General features: G+C 32.9%; 1 protein-coding gene across 2 annotated transcripts in view; it reads right to left on the bottom strand.

Annotated features, from left to right (window-relative positions):
• Positions 1 to 25,989, bottom strand: part of CADM2 (cell adhesion molecule 2) — a 1,086,998-nt gene that overhangs the window by 151,239 nt on the left and 909,770 nt on the right. For both annotated transcript variants that reach the window (XM_045851253.1, XM_045851254.1), the window contains exon 6: positions 10,658 to 10,828. In XM_045851253.1, coding sequence (XP_045707209.1) covers positions 10,658 to 10,828 — 171 coding nt within the window. The remainder of the gene's footprint in view (positions 1 to 10,657; positions 10,829 to 25,989) is intronic.

Here is a 25,989-nt window from a genome sequence, read left to right as displayed (position 1 = left end):
GTAACTAAATTTGTAACTGACTTCTATGCATGCCTTGTCTAGGTGTCTATCTGTATGTCTTTTCTTTTTTATTCTTTTTAAACTCTCTCGCATTCATCTCCCTCTCACATCTTTTTCTTCTTTGACCAATAAATATATTATTTTGGGTGAAGGTGGTTAAAAGGTGCAAACTTCCACTTATAAGACTAAGTTCTGGGGATGTAATGTATAGCACGGAAACTATAATTAATAATACCATATTGTATGTTTAGAAGTTACTAAGAGAATAGATCTTAGAAGTTCTCATCACTTGAAAATAATAATTGTAACTGTGTGAAGGTAATGGGTTTTATGAAAAGCATGGTAATCATTTTGTAATATACACAGCCCTCAAAGCATTATGCTATATACCTTAAATTAATGCAAGGGGGAACCCCTCGAAAGTGGAATTATCTTTTGCAGAGCAGGTCCTTTATAGTACAGGCTTCCCCCGCTACATGAGTGTTCTAGGAACCCATCTATATCAGTGTACCAGCTGGCATTGTTGTGAGAGGATACTTTCAGCTTCAATGAAATTTTTGAAGAGTCTGTCAATAAGTTTGCCCATTTCTCAATGGGTGGTTTACAAGCACACTCGCCCACATCACGCTGAGTGTTCGGCAGTTTCTGACCAAAAATGGCGTATCCTTCCCCCACCCATTCCCCACCCTATTCACCTGGTCTCGCCCAAAGCAACTTTTCTTTTGTTTCCCTGAATGAAAAAAGTCCTCAGGGAAATGTTTTTCTGATGTGGAAGAAGTAAAACAAAATGAACAAACAATCAAACAAAAAACAGCAAAAGCACTAGTTCAAAAATAATTTTGAGCAGCAGAAAAAACATCTGGATAGGTGTATTGTATCAAAGGACAGTACTTTGAAGATGACTGAAGTTTCATGTAAGAATAAACATATAAATTTTTATTAATAAATTCTGGGGGGGTTGTGTTCCCCATAATATGTCAGTAATAACTTAATGAAACTGAAAAATATTTAAAAAGTAAAATATGATCCCTTATCTTATTCATTACAGTATATCCTTATCTACATACACCACTAATAAATAAATAATAACAATGAATAAAACAAACTATCCCTACAGCAAATTTTTATCAAGGGAAATATAAAAACATAAATATTTTGCAGATGAAAGAGTGATTCTTTATACAGCAGTCTTACTGCTTGAATGTTTCTGAACAAAAGAATTTACTTAGTACCGTTATAAAGATCTCTTGGTACTTACATTGATACTAAGGAATATGATGTACCCACTCACCTTTGTGATGTCACTTTCCAGTTTACTCTAAAATAGTCGTTCTCAACTAGAGGCAATTTTGTCTCCCACAGACCTTTGCCAGTATCTGCAGACATTTTTGGTTGGTAGAGTATGGGGGAGATATAGAGGGAATACCACCAGCATTTAATGGGTAGAGGCCAGAAATGTTGCTAAACATTCTACAGTGCACCAGACAACAGCCTCTGCCCAACAAAGCACTGTCTAACCCAGAAAGTCAATAATGCCCACCTCTGAAATATTTACTTTTATTTTATTCACTACCTATATATAGCTTCCTTGTAACAACAAATTGGGGACTATTATGGAACAGTAAAAGTGTGTGCATTTATATGGGATGTGTTGTCTTTTCTCACACTTCGGTTTACTTCTGCAATAAAAGAAATGCTGACTACTTTGAGTATGGCCTACATGATACTTCACTGAAATAAACACCTTGAAAACAAACTCGGTTCTCATCTCAAGGTCATTAGACTTTTTATAACGAGCAGTGGGTTGATATACTGAGGGTAAACAGAATCACTTCAGCTGCAGCACTTTCTGCTGCTCATCTCTCTGCGTTCGAGTGCCTTTTTCTAAAATGTCCAATTTATTTTTTGTTTGTAATTTTGCAATAAAATTTCAACATCACTTTCCTTTTAATATACATTATTTTCATAATGCTCAAAACTATCAGACAATTTTCCTTTAAAGTCTGTAAAATTCTTTTTAATTGTAGTGAAACATTACTTTTGTGACACTTTTTCAACAAATTTGTATAAATTACTATGTGTACAAGATACATCACTACTATTACAAAGTACTATACATCCACAAATATGATCAACCATGAGAATTTTGTCTCAATAAAAAAGATAAATGATATATCATTCAAAATAATGCAAAGTTTAAAAATGAAAGCAACATAGCACCCTGATAAAGTATTATGGGGGTTATTTAGGAAGAGATTATACATACTCATCAGAAACAAAGAAAGTTACCTAGAGAAGTGGCACTTGAAACAATTCATGGAATACATATTATTAGGACTGGTGGGATTTTTCTAGAGGAAAAAGAAGGGGGAATTCATGGCAGAGGTGAATAAAGGGTTATGTAGAGAAGAATGTGGGCCATTGAAGAAGCATCTGAAAATACTATAAAGTGTAGGACACCTTATCTTAAAAGGTATGTTGAACGCAGCAGTATGTGGGATACTTTAAAAGCCTTCAATGTTAAGCTGAAGAGTTTGACCATTAAGTAAAGGCAGTAAGAAATCATCTAGGGGTTTTGATCAAGTGATTATCAGGCTCAGAAGCAAGTTTTAGAAAGATATTTGGACTTGTGCGAAACTAATTGGATCAGGGAGCAATTAGAAACAAAATGTTTCTATTATAAAGCTGAGCCACAGAAAGGTCTTATGGAGAAGGGAGGTCAGCAGTAAACCTATAGATAATAAATGCTTCAATATTTGTGTTAATATTCTATTTCATAAAGTTTTACAATTGAGAGTTCTATAGTAGGTTATTTTAAGTGCATTTTCTGTATATTTAATTTATTATCCTTAATTACATTTTAGTTTCCAATCATTGTTTCTCTAAGATCTTACTCTATTTATTATAATAACTGTAAAATATTTAGAAATAAAATAATTTATAATTGAGAAAGTTATGATAAAACAATAAAATATATGGAATTTAGAAATTTATCAAGTGAAACTCTCCTGTACTAGTGGCCTAATGAATTGATATAAATTGCAGTTTTGATTTGATATTGTTGATAGAGTGGTTTTGCTTTAGAGGGTAGGAAAAAATTCAACTAGTTGATAGCTTCAGCACTGGAGTTGGATTACTTAGGAAAAGGTATCAGAAAGGTTGCTAGTCAAATTTCATCACTAGCAAGGACATTTTGACTCTTCTGAAAGCTCATTTTAAAAATAAGACTGCATATCATCATTTAAGGGACAAAATGAGAAATCAAAATTTATTGTGTCCCTAAACATCTTCAAGTTGTCTATGTTTGGATGTTGTTTTAAGTAAATGTTATCAAAGCACCATGGAAAAACTTCACCATGAGTATGCAAAAAGAAATAGTAAATAATGCAATGACTACAAAGATGCACATTAATACAAAGATGTTTTAGGTTTTATAAATCTGCCATGGGAGGGCTTATGCATTCAATGTTTATTTAACAAACATGCAACAGTAGTAGATACCTCATAGGTTAAGTCAAGTGAAATGACATGCAAAGCTATACAAACTGGTAGAGTTAACTTAGTTTTTGTTTGTCAGTCACTTTGTCAATTATGAGGTTGATTTTCATTACATACATTAGCTAATCTTTGAAATGTTCTCTTACATATCATTTTGGTAAATATGAGAAAACCAAAATCATCACCATCATCACCAAAAAGTAATTATAAAATAATTCTTAAATTTTGTGGTATATTTTGAAATATATTTAAATTGAGTAAAGTCAAATAAAACAGTAACTGCATAGTTACAGTAGATAGTTTCCAGGAAATTTCTCCTTTAGGCTAAGGGTATTTTATTTGTAGCTTTTATTATTGGAAAGAAAACATATTTTAAAAATTGTTTTTATTTTCTGGATATAATTAAGTTTGATTTCTATCAGTGATAGTAAGTAGTGTGTGCCCTAGGCAAAATTATAAATATTTAACTATTCCACAGGCTCCCTGTTTTTATTCCCAAGCTTTTCCATTCTCCTCCACAATGCACAGATCTCACAGAAAGTATTAGCTGAACTTCTTTGTATTCATAAAGAATATTACTTTCCGATTAATAACAAAACAGAAATCCAAGCACTTGTGTGATGCATTATCTGATTTAAATGCTTACAAAATACATAAAGTAGGTACATTTCCCTGAGGAGGAAATTGAGGTTTAAACTGACTAGTAAGAAGTCATAAAGAGAACCTTGCTTTCCAACCTATCCTAATCTGACTTCAGAACTTGAATATTAAAATATGCAATAATGATTTTCAAAGTGACACTGTACTCAAAATATATTTTCTTAGAAAGTTTATATTTCATACCAGAGATTGTGAACCTGTATTTGGACACTAAACATTAAAGTTGTGAAAGTATGGCTCAGGCCTCTACAGGCACAGCTCACATACCGCCTTGAAGAATCAGTGCACTTCCATCACCACCCGCTAATGGGCAGCAGCCTCCTAGACTCAAACCAAAAACTAAATTGCAAATTACAAAATCTTGGGCATCATAAAGAAAATTAAAAAGTTATTTTGGAGGGCAGAATAAAAGTTTCTGTTCTGTAATAATCACTTAAATCACCAAGCTTATTTTTTTAAATATATGCAAAAATTTCCCTCTTTAAAAAATTATAAGATTAATCCTCAGGATAATATTTGAATCCAATGGTCTCAATTTTAATTTTTGAGTTTTTTTAGTAATAGTTCTATTTTTAAATATATATTTCATAATTTGTATTTTTTCTTAGAAGTCCTCCAAAAAACAAAGAGATATCTTACTTTTAAAAATAGATTTAGCCCCGGCTGGTGTGGTTCAGTGGACTGTGAACCAAAGGGTTGTTAGTTTGATTCACAGTCAGGGCACATGACTGGGTTGTGGGCCAGGTCCCAATAGGGGGCACACAAGAGGCAACCACACATTGATGTTTCTCTCTCTTTCTACCTCTCTTCCCCTTCCTAAAAATAAATAAATGAAGTCTTTAAAAAATAGATTTAATATCATTTTACCTTGCAATTATAAAAACATTGAACTCATAACTATGAGATACATATGAAACTATAGTGGTTTTATATTTCTTATGAAACTTCTTGCTATATCAGCTTTCTATAATTATGTCATCATTTTCTCACCCTTAGCTCATCAATTATTTCCAACCATGCTAAAAATAATGACATAAGAAAATGAAAGTATGACGAAATCATTCAGAGTGGTGGTGTCCAATGAAACAAAATTTAAAGCAAATTTTCTTAACCACAAGTTCCCTAATTCAATTACTGACTAGTCACATGTCACTTGCTATTGGTTACTATTTCAGAACAGTTAAAGAACACTTCCATCATCACAGAAAGTCCTATTGGACAGTGCTGGAGTGGAAGGATTATGCAAAAGTGAGAGATGAATTATACGTGAAATATACTTTACAACATACACAAACATGGACTTGAAATTGAGATTTTTATTTATGCATACTGGTATCTTAATGCCATGATATTAAATGCATTCTCAGAACACTCCTGGAAAAAATTCTAATCTGTCTCTTGTGTTATTCATTTTCTAAAACAGATGATTTTTAATGTAATTGTGTTAATATTACATAAAAATATATGTTCAGCTATTGTCTTCTTTTCTGTTTTGTGCATAGTTCTTTCTGTTAGTACAGATACATTACTCTTACTTAGAATTAAATAAAGTCTGACTCATACAGTCTGTTCTTCTAACAATTAAATCAGCAAAGAATGGTTACTATTTCAATAAGATCTGTATAAAAACAAGAAAATGAATGAGAATTTCCATCCATAAAAAGAAACTGGTCTTTTCCTTTGCTCAGGGGCAAAATATGCTGTTACCTATTAAGTGAAATGTGCCGGCATATGTGGATCTCAGTGAAATTTCACACTTTCTTTAATTTCAAGTTTAAAGACACTTTCCCCCATCACAGTGATAGTAGAATTTATGATTAACATTTTACAGAGGAATGAATGTTGCTGAGATACACTTTATAGGCTGAATCCTTTTTAATTGTATGTTACAAGATTATAGAGTTAAAACATTTAGCCCTAGAAATATAATTTCTCCTAGTATATTTTTAAATAATGCTCCTTGACACTCACTATGTGTTTAATACTTATTTCTTAATTCTCATCACACTTGTCTTTCCACAATAGCATGGAACTTTTATTTCAAGTGTAGTCATAACTTTTCATTTTTTTAGGTTAAATATTTACTCTTATCATTCACTAAAGAAAACAATAGCATCATTTCTGCTTTTAGGGGATCAGAAGGCCAAGTAAGTATTTTTCTATGTGGGCCAGTTTTTGGAATTATTCATAGGAATGTTGTAAACAATGTGGAAATCCTAAAGTTATGTTTTATAAGTTCTAAACTAACCACGTTATTTTTTTCAACTCTTTTTAATTCCCTCCACTTGCATCTGTGGAAATTGCCATATCACGCATGTTGCTCCTTGCACCTAGGCAGATTCATAATCTACTATCTCTGAAAACAACCATTGAGATGCTTAGATGTTTATAAAGACTGTACCAAATTTGTTCTAATTTTAATGTGGACTGTTGCTAAATGTCCCCTCTCCACTCTCCACTCTTCATTTCATCTCTGGGGAATGCTCTGCATCACTAAAGTAACATTCAGCATTATCATCAGTTAGTTTTAACTAACTTCACATACTTAAATGATGGAATGTATGCTAGATTTTAGGGAAAATAATTTAAATAGATCTGATTTCTGCCTTCTAGCCACTTACATATTAAACCATGATAGAATGAGTTGTTATTTTTAATTGGCCAGCAAGTTTAACATTTTTCACATAAAACTTTCTAAAAAATTAGGCAACTCAATTGCCTTCCTCCATAAAGTTTGCTAAATAATGCATGCTGAAATATGATGAAGAACTAAAAATGCCCAGGAAGTGTGTAATAGTTCCATTTTAGACTCCCAAGAAATGAAAATGACTTTAGCAGCTGACAACTGGCATCTGACAGCTAAGCTGAAATATTTTCAAAAAACATAAACAATTTTCTAGAATCTAAACAGTAATCATGAAGCCATTCTGTGAATATGGAATGGAGTAAGATAAAGGCACATCTACTGCATGATCAGGTCTGAAACAAGACAGAAACCAAGACATTCAGCAGCCACAAAAATTAGCATACTAACCATTGCATTTTTATAACAGCCAAAGGAGTTCTGCTTTAATATTTTTGCTTTCTAGGTAAAAGTTGCCAACATATCCATTACTAGATTGCCCCCAAGCTTGACTGCATCCAATCCCAGAACTGCTTTTAGAATATTCAGGACAAGTCTTTCCTAACTCTTGTCATAAAGCCACTCCTAACTCTTACCCATGCTCAGAGATTGCCTGGTTTGCCTTCTCTTTCATCATAAAGCACCAAATAAAAGTAACTTGTCCAGGCTACTAGCAGATGGCCAATGGTCTTTGGCTGGCAATCTTCAACATTCCTCATGACTCAACTTTCATTAGTTATATGTCAAAGACTACAGTTAAATTAGTAACCAAATATCATTTTTAAACAGTTTTACTTGGCTTTATATGTAAGGAAAATAAGTTTAAATTACAATGCTGATGATCTGGCTTCTCTCAGCATGTCAAATTACACTTTTACATATTTTGAAAGACATTGATGAAGTAAGAAAAAATAGAAAAGGGAAAATTCTATAGACATGTTTGCCTTGCCCAGATTCATATGTTGAAACCTAATCTCCAATGTTATAATAAAGAGTGGGGCCTTGGAAGATCATGCTTGAGCTTAGTGTCCTTATAAAAGAGAGTCCGGAAAGCTGTTTTAGCCCCCTTCACCTGCGTGTACAGAGAGAAGACCATCTGAGACCCAGGAGGCAGGTCCTCGCCAGACACCGAATGTGACTAAATCTTGATGTTAGAATTCTAGCATCCAGAACTGTGAGAAATAAAGTTCTATTGTTTATAAGCCACCTGGTCAGGTATTTTTGTTATAGAAGCCTAAGTTAACCAAGAGGGCAATAGACATATTAAATTTTTGTTTAATGCCACAAACTTGACTTAAGTTGTTTAGTTTGCTATTCACAGAAATTAATTCTCTAGGTTACATTCAAATCCTAATCAGTTTCAATAATTGTTCCAAGGTCTTACTGCAAATAAGTTTTGAAATTTGGAGCTAGTCTCAGTTTCAGCTATAAAATATGCTTCTTTCTGCATCTGCTTCAATAAGAACAGAAAATTAATAAAACTAACGTAATATAATTGAAAGTATATAAAATTATAACAATTTTAATGACAAACTGAGGGTAATTAAATCACAATGAACAATTAAAAGTTATAAGTATGATAACTTCTCAATTAAAAAATTTTTAAAGCCTAGTTCCCCTGGTATTTCAAACTTTTTCCATAATATCCTCTTGAATTTTCCCATAGTCCACTCCACCCTAATTTCACTGATGCCTTTGGTGTTCCTAGAACACTAGGGCATGCTCTTATCTCATGGCCTTTATACTTGCTCTTCCTTCTCTTTTCATATGTGTATATATAATATTACACATATAAGCTATACTCCCCAAAAAACTCCATCCATTGTTAATATGATAAGAATGGTTCATGTAGCATCACTGTAAACTATCAGTCAGGGAGAGTAGACTGGAATGTGCATGCATGAACAATGACATCTTCACTGTACTGGCCAGGTGAGGAAAGTAGACACTGTTGAGTGAGCATGTGTACTGTGTGATCATTGCATTCAAAATGACTGAGCAAATAGAGCAACTAATCTGCATCAAATTTTGTGTTAACCTTGAACATTCTTCAGCAGAAATTATTTGGATGATTCATAAGTCTGCAGGTATGGGCAACTGGTGATTGGCAGCTTCACCACAACAATGCATCTCCCATGAGTCACATCTTGAGCAGAGTTTTTGGTAATACATCAAATTACCCAGGTGACTCAACCCCTTACAGCCCAGATTTGGTGCCCTTCGATTCCTGGCTTTTCTCAAAACTAAAGTCACCTTTGAAAGGGAAGAGATTTCAATCATTGATGAGATTCAGGAAAATAAAATGGGCATCTGATGGTGACTAGAACTGTGTGAGATCCCAAGGTGCCTACTTTGAAGAGGACTAAGGTGTCTTTGTCGTTCTATGTACAGTGTTTGTTGTATCTTTTATCTTCTTCAATAAATGTCTCTTTTTATGATATTACTTTGGTTGGATATCTTCTCGACAGGCCTCCATATATATAATACATAGCACACACATGTGTGTGCACACACACACACACTAATTTCCCTTGACCCCCATTCCTACCTCTCCAATTGTATTCTTTATCATTAATGTTGTTTCACTTTTCCCCATTAAACTTAGTTTGTGTACTTATGTTGTATTAGTTCATGTTGTATTTATTTATTTTGTTTTTCTGCCATTCCTGCACAGGACAGATGCTGTAACAGAAAAGGAGTTTGTTGCTATTGATTTTGACACTTGAAGTGGCAGTGATTTTGACACTTGAAGACCATCTTGATTTGTTTCGTTGTTCTTTTTTGGTCACTCATGTAACCCCAGTGCCCAATACAATACCTGTTACATAGTAGGCACTCAGTAAGTTCTTGTTCAATAAATAAGTGAGAGCAAATACAAGGCATATTCAAAGATGGGTCCTTACATTTAAACTTTTAGGATTTAATGTAAATTTACATCTTACTTAAATTCTAAACTAGAATTTAGAACTTTAGAAATCTAGAACTTTAATAAATAACAAAAGCAAACAACAAATTTCCAATATTTTAAAAAATCAAATAATCCAATTCAGAAATATAACATCCTGTGTTCTACTCTTTTTCTTTTCTGTTTTATCTTATATATTTCAATTCATTCACTTGCATTTTGATAAATATTTATAGATCTCCTATACCTAGGACCTTGCTAACTACTGAAAATATTATGAAGACAAGTCCACAATTTGCTAGTCATGTGAACTTGGTCAAGTGACTCAACCTTTATAATATTTGGTGTCTTCATCTGTCAATTATGACTAAACAGAGTAACTACATACCAGCTTCTAATGCTGATGCTTTAACAGATAACATGAGATGAGATAATGCCAATGAAGAATTTAGCACTGCACCTGGCCTACTGGAGTCATCTAATTAATATTGTTCTTATTGCTTCCAAATAATATGATATTGATGAAGATAACACACTTGATATGCCCTTGCATTCATACAAACTTAGTATATTTTATAGAGAAGATAATAAAAACAGTCTAATAAAAGCACAGATAGAAAGCCATATTTGCATGTAACAGAGTTTCTTTCATTCAGTAAAGCTCACCAATGACCTTTTCAGATTCCCCAACTCTCTGCTTGTCTCAAAATTACCACTCTTCCTCCCCCAACCCAGATGTGCACCCAAACATCAAGCCACTATTTGAAAGGTAATTAGGAGCTTTAACCTGTTGATGCCTCCTTTTTCTTCCTTCAGTGTAATGATACTCAGCCAAGGACTACTTCCTTTGAACTTGATTCATACTATTGAGAGTCATTTTACTTTATTTGGCTGTAGATTTTGCTGCACATTTTCTGTAACTCTTTGAAATGATTTTAAACATAGATGAGGAGATTTGCTCATTTACTTACAGTGTATTTCTAGCACCTGCATGGCCACTTGAGGAGTAGCATTGAGGGATTCATGGTCGACTCTGCAGATTACTGCCACTCCATCATCGCTCCTGTCCACTCGAAAGTCCAGAGTGCTGCTGACAGTGAAAGTCTTGCGATTTGCATCCTCCTCTTTTAAATATTTTACATCTGAAAATAAAATACAAATTAAAATTTTCTGTGAAATTCTCTTACAAAATGTAACAGATTCCATGTGGAGAAAGGGGAACCCTTGTGCATTGTTGGTGGGAATGCAGACTGGTGCAGCCACTGTGAAAAGCAGTATGGAGACACCTCAAAAATTAAAAATGGATCTGCCTTTTGACCCAGTGATCCCACTTCTGGTAATACATCCAAAAGAACCCAAAACACTAATTCAAAAGAACATAAGCACCCCTATGTTCATTGCCGCATTATTTATAATTGCCAAGACATGTAAGCAGACTAAGTGTCCATCAGTAGTTGAGTGGATAAAATAACCATAGGATATTTACACAATGGGATACTATTTGGCCATAACAAAGGAGAAAACTTTACCCTTTGCAACAATATGGATGGACCTGGGGAACATTATACTAATTGAAATGTCAGTCAGAGAAAGACAATTGCCATATAATTTCACTCGTATGTGGAATCTAATGAATGAACTGAACCAGCTAGAAAAATAGGGACAGAGCCATAGATGGAGACCAGCATGACAGCTGGTGGGAGGTTAGGGAAAGGGGGGATTAAACAAAAAGGAGAAAGGACTCATGGACATGGACAACAGTGTGGTGATTACTGGGGGCAGGGAGGTATAAGGGGACTAAATGATAATGAAAAAATAGAACAAAGATTAAACTTTAAAAAACTCTTATTGGAAACAACTTTTCCTCTTTATCAATTTTTGAAAGCAAATATTTGTTAGTTTAATATTTATCCTATATGAATTTAAGAAAATAAAAATACACTATAAAACAAAATTTAAAAGTTAAATATAGAAAGAATAGAATGGGACACCATACTTTTATTCCTTAGGACAAATATTTCTTATACTCCCCTGGAAAAGTCAGACCATTTTACAATATTAATCCCTCTTCTTTAGATTTCAGTTTTATTAAAGGATAATCTTAATTCACTGAGCCACAAGCACATTTGGGAAGAGCATTTTCACAACTACCTGGTTATGCCTAAAAGACTGTACAGGGTAGTACATGAACTAAGACTTTACCATGAACAATGTGAAGTGGACATAATTGCTAAAAAATACCTAGGATGAGAGAAAGTTGCCATATTTGGTAAAGAAAATAAGGTAGACAGTCACCTAAATATTTTGAATATTTAAATATATATTTGTGTGAAATTTCCATTGAGATAATTGTTCTTCACTTGACAAATTAATTTTAACACGGATAGAATACTTGCCTTAAGATGTGAATTCAGTCATGAGTATTTAAACTTACTGTGCACAATTCAGCTTATGGTTAAATACTGCACTTAGGAATTATTTGTTCTCTATGGGAAAGAGGTTTCATAATATTTTCATTTAATTCAAAACTTCTCAAGTCTCAAGTAGCTGATAGGAAGAGGGCAATTTGATTTCTTAATTAATTAGAAATCAAAATCATAGACTTATGTTAAGATATCACTATAATAGGAGCTTAAATATAGTTGTGGGAAAATACCATTCTGTTTTCTTACACTGACATTTTAAATGAACAATGATATTCTCAGGAAAAAAGTTATTTCACAAAACCTGCATTAAATATTTCCATTTACTCTCTGTCAAATAATTTATTTTAAACATTTATATTGATAACAAATTAATGTAAATTCAGCTTCTCCATTTGTGTGCTCTATGCAGAATTTTACTTTAAAAATATTGTTGATTGTGATGCTTATAATGGGCAAACAGTTGCATGGTCCATTGCATTTTACTTATTGCAAAGGGGTATGGTTTTATCTTACTGATTTTAAAAATAAAATAAGATAAATATTAATAAAAGATAAAACTAGGTATATTTTAGGTCTTGTTCTTAAAAATATGTTTATTATTATGTTTATAGTTAGAAAAAAACACCTAATTAATATTTTACCACAAAAAGAAGTTTTATGTAATTTAGGCAGTTTTACAGAGTAAGAACAATCTCTAACATTTGAATAGGTAGGAAGGGTATAAAATCTTAATTCTATCATTTAACTATAAATCAGTCATACAAGGCATAGGGTTTTCAATAAACATATATCTTACAAAATATCTCATGAAATATCTCATAAAATATCTCATGAAATAACCAAAGTTATTTCTGAGGGTGAAAATAATTTTCATCCTCAGTTTAAAAATTTTAAATTAAAAGGATGAAATGATGGCTTTCAGTTAAAATACATCAGAATAGCCTTGGCTGGTGTGGCTCAGTGGATTGAGCATGAGCCTGTGAACCAAACGTTGCTGGTTCCATTCCCGGTCAGGGCACATGCCTGGGTTGTGCACCAAGTCTCCAATGAGGGGGCACATGAGAGGCAATCACACATTGGTGTTTCTTTTCCTTTCCTTCCCCTTCCCTTCCCTTCTCTCTAAAACTAAATAAACAAAATCTTTTAAAAAAATAAATCAGAATAGTACAATTTAGAGTTCTTCAAATTAAAAATATATATGAAGCTCTTAAATTTTATAGTGTATTATAGATTTGTATAAAATGTTGCCTTGTTTTTACATTTTATAGTCTTTCCTATAAGTGTATATCCAATGTTTTCTTGTTCATAGCTCTAAGGGTTGGTAACATAAGAAAATTTAAATCTTTAGGTAAACTACTTTCATAAGTATGCTATACCACATCTAAAATATTGCTGCTATGTTTAATATAATAGCAGCTGCATTTTAAGAACACACACATCTGCTTCCTTTAGCTGTTTTACTTTCCTGTACAAAAGCATCATTTAATATAATATTAATTGGACACATAAAATTTGATAGTAATTGTATAAACATAAGATTTTAATACCATTCAAATAAAATAAAATATAATTTGTTGTTTTAATATTAGCTTATGTTACAGCTTATCAGGTTACTAGAAGACATTAAATGAATGGGAAATGCACCAAAAGAGCCAATTATAATATTTCCCCATATTTTATGCTGACCACATCCTCCACAAACAGACAAAAAATAGTAATTAAAGTTTACCTCTATTTTTATTTTCTACCTTCATAAAATAACTGATGCATTACACAATTACAGGTCAATAGAAATTTTCTTTAGGTTGCATAGTTAATTTGTTGATTGCCTGTGTGCTTTTGTTTCATGTTCTGTCTTGTTTTAAAGAGTTCCTTTTTTCATCCTTTGTAATGTCACTGCCAGACACTGTGATTGAAAACACGATTTCTAAAACTGGAATGTGCTTATTCATCACTTTGGATCTTAGTAAAATGCAGATTCTGACCAAATATGTTGTGAGATAGACCGGAAAAGTGCCTTGCTGTCCCACAGACTATAGTTTTAGGAACAAGGGGATAGTGGATGCGTAGACACCAGAGATATAACCAAAGGTAAAGGGGGGATATTGGAATATTGAGACTCATTCTGTACCTTTCTTCTCTCCTTTTCTTTTTCTTTCTCTCTTTCTCTCTCTTTCTCCCCCCATCTCCCTTTCCCTTCCTTTCTTCATTACTTCCTTCTCTTTCTCCCCTCTTTTCTTAAACTTCCATTGTACCTTTACTGTTTTAAAACATATATTTTTTATTTTTCACATTTTTCAAACTAAACATGTCACACATTATATAATGCTTTGGTGCAATGTCTACAATTTGATGGCATATGATAAACAGAGAAATTTGTAGGCCTATTTTGTTTTATAATCTTTGTAGCCACCTCTCTATCCCCACCCCCCACCCCCCACCAAGAAAGAAAGATTCTGGGCATTACTTGTTCCTCAATAATCAGAACACTGGTTGTTTTGGTGGGTGGCACCTGGGAATTATCTCATTATATTATTGAATTCACCTTGTAATTAACATACATTTTTAATAATAAAAAAAGTTTTTAACATCTGCCTAGGAAAATCTTTTAGATATACTTCTCAACATAATTTATTTTCCTAAACATTTCTTAATGAAGTCTCAAAAATACAAGTTTTTATATTATGCATATTTATGAAACTCAGATTGTAAAATAACAACTTGCTTCTATTTGGGATTTTAAGTTGTTTATCTCATCAAGAACTACAGTGGAAAAAAATGGCAAATGCGTGAGTTAGACTGCTGGACCCCTGCCCACCTCCCTGCCCACCACCACCACCACCAATCAGCAAGTTTAAAAGTCCTGAGTCAGGTAAGTCAAGGAAGAAAGCAATGGTCATCTGGACTTTTTACATCCAAATCTTCTCATAAAATGTCAGACCTCAGGAGCTACCTCTCCATACACATACAGCTATAATAACTATTCTGATACTTTTGCCTTCTTCGTTTTGAGATTTTGATGCCATTTAAGTAGACCTAAAAAGAGACATTCTCATTTTTTTGAGAAACAATAATATTTTATCATAATTGTGTAAGGGAGGCAGTTTTTCTATTTTATTTTCCATTTTTTATTGTTGTTCAAGTACAGTTGTCTGCCTATTCTCCCCTCCTCTCCCCCTACCCCAGCCATCCCCACCTCCCTCCCCTGATTCCACCCCCCTTCATTTTGTCCACGTGTCCTTTATAGTTGTTCCTGAAAACCTTTCTCCCTTTCCTCACTTTATCCCCTCCTATCTCCCCTCTGGTTACGGTCCCTTTGTTCTTAATTTCAATGTCTCTAGTTATATTTTGCTTGCTCATTTGTTTTGTTGATTAGGTTACACTTATAGGTGAGATCATATGGTATTTGCCTTTCACCACCTAGCTTATTTCACTTAGCATAATGCTCTACAGGTCCATCCATGCTGTCACAAAGGGTAGGAACTCCTTCTTTATCTCTGCTGCATAGTATTCCATCATGTAAATGTACCCTAGTTTTTTGATGCACTCATTTGATGATGGCCACTTAGGTTGTTTCCAGCACTTGGCCATTGTAAATTGTGCTGCTTTGAACATTGGGGTGCATAGGTTCTTTGGATTGATGTTTCAAGGTTCTTGGGATATAATCCCAGTAGTGGAATTCCTGGGTCAAAAGGTAGTTCCATTTTTAGTTTTCTAAGGAAATTCCATACTGTTCTCCATCATGGCTGAACCAGTCTGCATTCCCACCAACAATGTGCTAGGGTTCCCTTTTCTACACATTCTCTCCCATAATTCTTGTTTGTTGCTTTGTTTATGATGGTCATTCTCACTGGTGTGCAGTGGTATCTCACTGTGGTTTTAATTTGCTTCTCTCTGATGACCACTGATGTTGAGCATCTTTTCATATGCCTCTCAGAAATCAAAGGCATTTTTGTATAACAACAATAAAATATCAGAAACAGAAAGCAGGAAAAAAATCTCATTTGATATAGCAACAAGAAAATAAAATTCCCAGGAATAAATGTAACCAAGGAGGTAAAAGCCCTGTACTCAGAAAACTACAAAACACTGTAGAAAGAAATTAAGGAAGACACAAACAAATGCAAGCATATACCATGTTAATGGATTGGAAGAATTACCATCATCAAAATGTCTATACTACCCAAAGCAATTTATAGATTCAGTGTAATACCTATTAAAGTACGAGTGGCATATTTCACAGACATAGAAAAAACACTTCAAAAATTTATATGGAACCATAAATGACCCTGGATAGCTGCAGCAATTTTGAGAAAGAAGAACAAAGTAGAAGAGATTGCAATGCCTGATATCAAACTATATTACAAGGCCACTGTAATCAAAACAGTTTGGTACTGGCATAAGAACAGACACATAGATCAATGGTACAGAATAGAGAGCACAGAAATAAACCCAAGTCCTCTATGGTCAACTAATATTTGACAAAGGGGGCAGGAGCATAAAACAGAGTAAAAATAGCCTCTTCAACAAATGGTGTTGGAAGAGCTGGACAAATACATGTAAAAAAAATGAAACTTGATCACCAACTTACACCATACACAAAAATAAATTCAAGGTGGATAAAAGACTTAAATATAAGTCGTGACACCATTAAAGTTCTTCAGCAGAACACAGGCAGGAAAATCTCAGATATTCCATGCAGCAATATTTTCACCAATATGTCCCCTAGAACAAAGGGCATAAAGGAAAGAATAAACAAACAGGATCTCATCAAAATAAAAAAAATTCTGTGTGGCTAAAGAAAACAACATTAAAATGGACCAAAAAAAAAAAACAAAACAAAACTATGGTACATTTACACAATGGAATTCTCTGCAGCAGAAAGAAAGAAGGAGCTCCTACCCTTTGCAACAGCATGGATGGAGCTGGAAAGCATTATGCTAAGTGAAATAAGCCAGGCGGTGAAAGACAAATACCATAGGATCTCTCACCTTTAACAGGAACCTAAACAACAAAACAAAGACACAAGCAAAAAAAAAAAGCAGAAGACATTGAAATAGAGGGCAGGCTGACAGCAACCAGAGGGGAGAGAAGAGGAAATTTTAGGGGAGAGTGGGAAGGGTTTATAGGAACAAATTTAAAGGACATGTGGACAAAAACTAGGGGGAGGGTGGTAATGGGAGGGAAGTGGGGAGGGATGAGTGGGCGAGCTGGTATGGGAGTAAAAGGCAGAAAACTGTACTTGAAAAATGATTAAAATAAAATAAAATAAAGAATTAAAAAATATGGGATTCTTATACAATACAATTAACAATAAAAACTATTGCCCTTTAAAAAAAATGAAAAGAGAACCAATTGTATGGTAAAACATATTTTCCAAAGATATCTCAGACAAGGATTTGATCTCCAAAATATATAAAGAACTCACATGACTCCACTCTAGGAAGACAAAAAACCCAATTAAAAAACGGGCAAAGGACTTGAACAGACACTTCTCCAAGGAGGACATACAAAGGGACATTCTCATTTTTATAAAGGGAAATCCTGCCCTGAATCCTATCACAGCCTTCTGAATCAAACACGTACCTAAAATGAGCGAGTTTCCTTTTAATCCACTGAAAGGCCTATAGGCCACACTAGGAACAATGCCAGGCTGAACACACATTTTCTGCCTTGTTTGCAGTACATTACTGAACATGCCATTTATTCTCATTATCTGGAGATGTCTTTCGGAAATAATTTAGGATACTGTGTGACTTCTCCTGGCCCATTAGGGGCTTCCATTCTCTGACTATCCATCACCATCACTGCAAGTTCTCAGTATATACCCCAAATACTGATGTTTATCTAAAACTTGAATCTTATTGTTATTTTCATAGTCAGGGTTTGTAAAAGTGTTTCTTGATGGATCAGAGGTAATTTTAGTAGAAGAATTCAAGATATTTATTCTGAATCCATACCACTGTTATTAATGGTATGTTAATGATTTGACACCCTTGTTAGTAAGCTGTCTGTATGTAATTGTGAGCATTATATTAGATAACTTGTCTTTCTTGTCAAAAAGTTAGGGTGACCATATCAGAAAACTGGATATGTTGTGCAACTATTGCTTCAAAAAGTTTTATAGATCAACCATTCTAAAACAAAATACATCATTTTTAGAAGATAGCCAACACCCCTGATGTTTTTTAAAAATTGCCATAATGTAACTATATCTGGTTAAATCATTTACTCACTGAGATGCATATTTTAAAACCAGTTGATCTTAGATGAAAAAAATCAGTGTATTTTTCTTTAAATTTAGTGTTCAAATGTGTTTTACAAAGCATTTTTCTTTACTAGTCAAGGTAAGAATTTTATTTTATATCAGCTTTAAACTTTCTTCAGACCAAAAATATTGAGGGCAAATCTTACACAGTATGGTAGAAATTTAAAGTCTGATAAACACAATCACTTTTTCACTGGTGAAGACTACAAAACAAAGTCTCGAGGCAAATCTCATCATTGCCAATGAGCACTCCTTCATACCACTGTGAAGGGGTAGATTTTTATAAATCCTTCTCATAATACTTTGCTTCTTTATAGAGTGACAGTTGTAATCTTGGTTTTTCAAGCTATGGCTCCACCATCAACAGGCAATGAAAAAATAACCATTTCACCTGGTAAAAGGGTTTTACTGAAACTCAGTTTCTTGTTAGTAAATTTGAAAAGCTCAGATGAGCAAAATAACATTTATGGAGGGCTGATGAATGGGTCACACTCCATTCAGGGGTGTCCAACCTTTTGATGTCTCTGGTCCACACTGGAAGAAGGAGAGTTGTCTTGGGCCACATGTTAAATACACAAACACTAACAAAAACTGACAAGCAAAAAAAAAGGTTTCAAGTAAATTTACAGTTTTGTGTGGGGCCCTATTTGTAGCCATCCTGGGCCATGTGCAGCCTGTAGGCCTTGGGTTGGACACTCCTGGAAACCTCCTTCAATTAATTTAGACAAATGGAATGTTATATTTTTTATCAAGTTTCTTTTAAGTATTTTCCCACAGGCCTACATTGAGAAGTACTATAAAAAACATTGTATAAATGTTGCTGTATACACCCTTAAGCCAACTCAATTCAGCACATGAACACTTATGTAAAACACATGGACTCAGAGAGGAACTCTCTCTTCTGACTGTCAGTACCAACATATATTAGACCTCTTTTGTATGACTGTCTGTGGACATGATAATTAACTGATCTTGTTTCTCTCTTTGAAATGACTAAAATTACAAATAAGAACTTATGATCCATTACTGGCAAATATAAAAGGCTTTATACAAAATTTTGCTCACTAATTTTACTTTAGTTTTTATCTTACTTTTCTATACTAGTCTGGCTGTTGTTCTATATTTGATAACATTGCCTCTATACTAATCAGTGATTGTTGTATTTACCCAAATCCTTCTAGAACAAAATGAATTGTAAGACTTACTTTCCATCAAAAACACTGGACCTGTTCAATTTCTGCTTGATGGCTCAGGAACCACATTTAAATATCTATTAAGATTTAATATTTTAGAACACTAATAAAAATGTTGCTCAGTCCAAGAGAACAGTTGGTATAGAGTAATTTTTCTGTGAAAATTATTGAGGTAAAATATTAGATCACTTTCACCCAAATGATGGATTAAGTCTATATTTAATTCTCCTTAGTTTTCTGTGACTTAGAAGAATACTAACATCTGGAATATCCAGTCCAGGAGAAATCCAATAAAGAAGAGAGTCACTGACTTTAAAAATTATTAAGGTACCATCCGAGACCATTTTAACTCAAGTGATTCATTCACTCTGTATATAAAATCCTTGAGCTCTTACCATGTGTTTTACATCATACTAGATTCTGTATAAAAGTTAAATGAGGGAAAAAGATCTGAGTCTAGGAAGTGAGACAGATACATTGATATATTATCTAGATATTTAAAAAAGACTACTGGTATGTTAAAAATACCAAAGAGGATAATAATTTAAGTATTAAATTGTACACTAAGAGTTAAGTATCAGGTCTCTCTGACTTTCACCCCATCAGATATCTCTTTAGAAAGGAGCATGGGAGATAGACTAGAAGAACGATGGTCACTCAAAAAATTAATTAATAATTGCGACAGTCCAAGAGAGGGATTAGCTTGTCCTCAAGAAAATCTTCTTTATTTTACTATGACTTTCTTTGAATAATCAGAAGCAATATGAATATTACTTGTTATCTCTGTGTTACTAATAAGCTAAAAAAGCAGAATGTCAGTTTCAACAAGGTTTTTCTTTTACTGTTGCACACAGCTGATTCATGACATGTAACGGTATATCCTGCATGATTTGTGGAATTTATCTTGGACACTTTCAGCTTAGTGTACACTTTACAAATTATTCATAAATTTGAAACTTCAAAAAGAGGTATGGAAGGGAATAAATAGCAGTCTTTTTTGGTACATAGAGAGGTACTTTATATATACCATATATATATATGTCACATAAGGTATATATACACACACACAAATACATAAGGTATATATATATATATATATATATATATATATATATATATATATATATATATATATAAAGTATATATAAGTATATATAAGGTATTTATATGGTACATATATATTCTTTGGTTCAAGAAGACAGTGTCTACCTGTACTCCCCCGGCATCCTGCTTTCAAAACAGGAGTAATTGTACTTCAAAAGAAGCAGGCCATGCCCCCAGCTCAGGAGGGGCATCATAAAGATTTTGCCCAGAGGAAGAGGCAGGCCGTAATGAGAGGGTTCTGAAACTCTCTCTAGAGTAACTGACTATTTGGAACAGAGTGTGGAGAAGCTCAAGCCCAAGGCCTTCTTGAAGTCTATGAAGATTTGATAGTAAGTGAGTAAAAAGATAGTGGTAGGTCCATGAGAGCAATAGGGTAATCCAGAGCCCAGCTAGTTTATGAGAGAAAAGCAGAGAAACAGCTAAAAAGAGCCTTACTGCAGTCAAAGAAAAGCTCTAAAACTGGAATCAAAAATAAAAAAATCTCTAAGAAACCATTCTCAATTTTATTGGATCAGTTTTGAAAGAATTTCTGCACAGGGTATTGTTGAAAACAATAGAGAAATCACCTGACAAGTAGTGGAGGGGAACAGCTATGCATTATACCAACAGAGCTAGATAGCTTAACAGATACATCAGGGAAAGAGACAGTCAAAGAGAGCTCTTCAAAAACCATTCTCATTCCCAGAGCGGTTATCCACATGTGCAAGGCTGTGCCCTTTGATTAACATCACAGGCTTTGCAGTACAGTGAATATAGTCCATCTAAGTCATTAAACAAATACATAAGCAAACAACAATAAGCTGTAGGGTGAGAGCAGCATCTATAATTGTTCAATATATTTTCTAAGTGTCCTGCTTTCAACAAATTTGTAACATGACAAAGAAAAGGACAGTGTGACTCCTACATAGTAAAAAAAAAAAGCAAACATTAGAAACTGCTGGTAAGAAGGCCCAAAAGATGAACTTAACAGATACTTCAAATACTTCAAATAATTCATTTTAAGTACATTCAAACAACTGAAGCAAACCACCATATTTGAAGAGGTAAAACAAAATAATTGTGAACATCAATAAAAAAGGTGAAATTATAAAACAGACCAAATAAAGTCCTGGAGTTGAAAATGCAGTAAGCGAAATAGAAAATTTAGTTGAGGACTCAATAGTAGTTATGAACCAAAAAAATTACAGATTAGTACAGACAAGTAATCTGAAGAAAAGAAGAAAAAAAAAGAAAAATTAACAACGGACTCCCTTAAACACAAGGACACTTGTGCTATGAAAACCAGAAGAAAAGAAGTAGAAAAATATAGAAGAAAGAAAAGAATAGAAAAATTTTAATGAAAATGCTGATCTAAATCTACTTAATTTGATGAAAAACATTAATCTACACAACCAAAAGGCTCAATGCATTCTAAAAAGTTTAAATACAAAAAAAGATCTAGAGCCATAACAAAAAGTAAAAAGACAAAGAAAAAAATCAACCTTGAAAGCAGAAAAATGACTTTCACAAAGGAACTGCAAAATATTTAATTAACTTACTTTCTATCAGAAGCTGAGACCAGAAAACAAAATGTGAAATGGTAGATTGAAATCAATAACATTATGTGTCAATCCATTAGAAAGATGTAACAATTACAAACATATGAACATCTAAAATAGAGCACCCAAAGAACATAAAGCAAAAAAAAAAATGACCTACTAGTACCTTTCCTAGGTATATATCCAACAGAAATAAAAGCATACTTCTACATAAAAACTTGCTTCTAAATTTTCATAGCAAACTTTTTCATAATAGCCAAAAAGTATAAAAACCCAAATTCCTATCAACTGATCAATGGGTAAATAACATTAGCATATGCATACAATGGCATATTAAGTGAAAATATTCAATGAAAAAATAACAAAGTACTCATATAATACAGATGAACCTTAACATATTATGCTGAGAAACTAGTCACAATATGGTAGAATTTCATTTATATAAAATGTTTACAATAGGCAAATTTATAGACATAGGAAATAGATTAATGGTTCCTAGAGATGGGGAGAGGAGGTTGGGGGAAAATAGAGTGATTACTAGTAGGGATGGCATTTATTTAGGGTGATGTAAATGTAAAACTGATTGTGGTGAGAGTTATGTAACTGAAATTACTGAAAACCAATGAATTGCAAATTTTAGCTAAATTGGTGGTACATTATCTCTCAATAAAGCTGTAATATAAAAGATAAATAGAAGTGGCTAATCCCCTGAATTATTGAATGAAGAGAAATTTCACATTGATCACTCTCTTGGAAGATGAAGATTATATGTATGACCACGTGCAAGAAGCAGAGTATTTAGTATTCCAGCTACTAAATAAAAGAGAGAATGCACTTACTACTTTATTATCCAACATTAATATACACCACTAGAGAATAATCTCAGTAAAATAATCTATCTAGAATTTCCCATTATCAATAGAAATAGAAGAAAGGTTACCAATGCACTTAGATACTGCTACACTAAGATGTCAATCAGGCCATAATATTGTGAAAAATTATTGGAATCTAATGACTTTTCTTGATCAAATAAATTAAAGGATCATTTTTGGAAATATCTAATTCATAAATTTTATAAAATAACCTCCTGAGTCCACAGAATATTATTAAACAAAGTTGATTGGAACAAGATTTTCTCTCCCCAGATTCCACAAAAAAAACATTAAAAACTGAATTTCTGTGAAAAATCTAAAGCTAAAGAATGGGAGAGACTTCTTTCATAGTGCATGAAGAAATCATAAAGGATCCTTAGGAAATAACCTGAGGAGAGTTTGAGCAGCAATTGAATCCCTCCTTTAGTAGATGAGAGCTAAAAAGCTAGCAGCTTTTGATATTTATCTTATTATAATCTTAAGACTGCTTATAGACTGATGGGTCCTGGATTATTGTGGTATGTACCTCTTAATAATTAAATAAAAAACAAAGTTAAAAAACTTTTCTTGATAGAATGCTTATTCTTAACAGTAAGTGACATCCATTAAATAATTATATTTTTCTTAGCTCATTACACACATGCTAGAACTTTTCTTTCCATTCCCACAATGTATAAGAACCCATAACAGCACTGAAATTCTGTATCTAAATAAAAAATTTCTAACTTTAAAGCTAGTAAAATTGCTCATCTAAAATATTCTGTTAAAGTGAGTAGAGACACATTTCACTCTCAGTTTCATTCACCCTTTAAAATTTATTATCTCACCTCAAAACCAGCAAGCAAACCAAATTAAGTATTGCCATTGAAATAAAAGTATTATTCTTCTACATTTCAAAAACAAAGACAGAACCATCTTCTGCTGCAAGCCTAGATGGAGTAATAGAGATAGATTTACCTCTCGCCTAAAAACAAAAATTTTCAAGATATTGAACATCATACCAATGGACAGTGATCCCTAAGAGGTGGAAAATGAATGAAGTGAATGCTAAAATGTGTTCCTGCTTAATGAGTTGAGAGATTTTCAAGTTGTGGACCATGTAGGAAAAAACTCACGTAGAAACCGACAGCTGGCCTAAGGTAAGGAGATGAAGCTGGTGTGTGGGAAGGCCAATGCAGCTCAAGTTTGCTATGGCATTATATCAAAAGGAGCTGGCTGCACAAATTCAAGACTCACATATCTTCAGTGTCCCTTCCAGGATTCAGAAAAGTAAGTACTAACCAGTGCATCTGAGAAAGAAAGCTGAGGCTGGGACAATAACCATCTAAAAGGATTAGAGGAAATAGGACATGATGTACACACATATTGGTAATAGTGCTTGTTCCAAACAACCTGACTGGTGTACTGAGCATTCAGAAGGATTTTACCTCAGTATTAAGAAAACTATTCTTAGAATAAATACTGTTCCGGTCTCACATTAAGAAATTTAAAAGGAACTCTGAAAGGACTAAATTTTTTCTAAGTAACTTAACCAGAACAAAGCTTAAGAATGCTTATAGAAATATGAGAATATTCAGCACCTAAAAGGTAAAATTCACAATGTTTAGGTCTAATTAAAAAACTACTATGCATTCAAAGCAGGAAAATGCTATCTATAATGAGATCAATCAGTCTATCAAAACTAACCTAGAAATAATGCAACTGAGAGAAATAAAAGGGCATAAAAATATAAAAGAATTCAAAACATATTCAAAAGCTAAAATTATAAAGCTTATAGAAATCTTAGTGACCTTGAGTTAGGCAAAAATATCTTACATATAATACCAAAATATGGCTCGTAAACATAAAATAATAATAATAATAATAATAATAATAAACTTAACCCAAAAGTCTATTAAATGGATAAATAAATGATGGTATAGATTTATACAATAAAATGCCAATCAGTAATAAATAAGAAGTACCTTATATATGCAGCAACATGGATGAATCTCAAAATATTTGGGCCAAGAGTTATAAATCAGAATAATAAGAATACATACTATGTGATAATAATTATATAAAATTTTAAAAATATAAATGAACTATAATGACATAAAGCAAAACAGTGCTTGTTTGGGAATGAAGAGGGAGGGAGGTAGGAGTGGAGAAAGAGATTCTGGAAGAATGTGACCAACCTTTTGTACATAAACATTCTGATCATTTTCTTGATTATGGTGATGGTTTCATCACTATATATACTTATAAAAATATATCAAACTGAACACTTCAAATATGTTTAGATTGTTTTTGTCTATTTTATCTTAATAAAGCTGTTTTTCAATAAAAAATTTTAAAAAGTTTCTCAAAGGTTTTTGGTGATTATTTGCCTTTATAAATCATTTATACCAACATGCAATGATTGTTTTAACTCTTTCCATAAGATGCCATAGTGTGACAGTCTGGAGAGTCTTGGGGTAATATACTTAGAGCATACAGAAAACTTCAAGTTATATATATATATATATATATATATATATATATACACACACACACACAGGTATTATTAATGCTATCTCTTTTTTTATATATATAATACAGTACCTAACACAGTCCAGATTTAAATTAAAAGAACACTTTCAGAGAAGAAAAAAATATTGATGCATGGTGTATACTATAAGTTTAAATACTAATACTATGGTTTCTCTTCAAATTGTATAAATCTTCTGCCTTTTAAATACTAACACTAATACTTTCAGTTAAATCTTGTCATACTTGATATAGGAACTTTAAACTCAGTGGACCCAAATCTTTGTTTTTCATTTTCTTTTATGTTAGTGTCAAATAATTCAAAATCTCTGTATTACAAGTTAATATTTTACTAAATTAAAATTTTATATAGCCTATATTAAGTCTTAGGCCA

The sequence above is a fragment of the Phyllostomus hastatus genome, unplaced genomic scaffold (genome assembly GCF_019186645.2).
Source record: "Phyllostomus hastatus isolate PE091 unplaced genomic scaffold, TTU_PhHast_1.1 phas_contig_86, whole genome shotgun sequence".
In the NCBI taxonomy this organism is placed as follows: Eukaryota; Metazoa; Chordata; class Mammalia; order Chiroptera; family Phyllostomidae; genus Phyllostomus; species Phyllostomus hastatus.
This window is presented reverse-complemented; position numbering and strand designations above follow the sequence as displayed.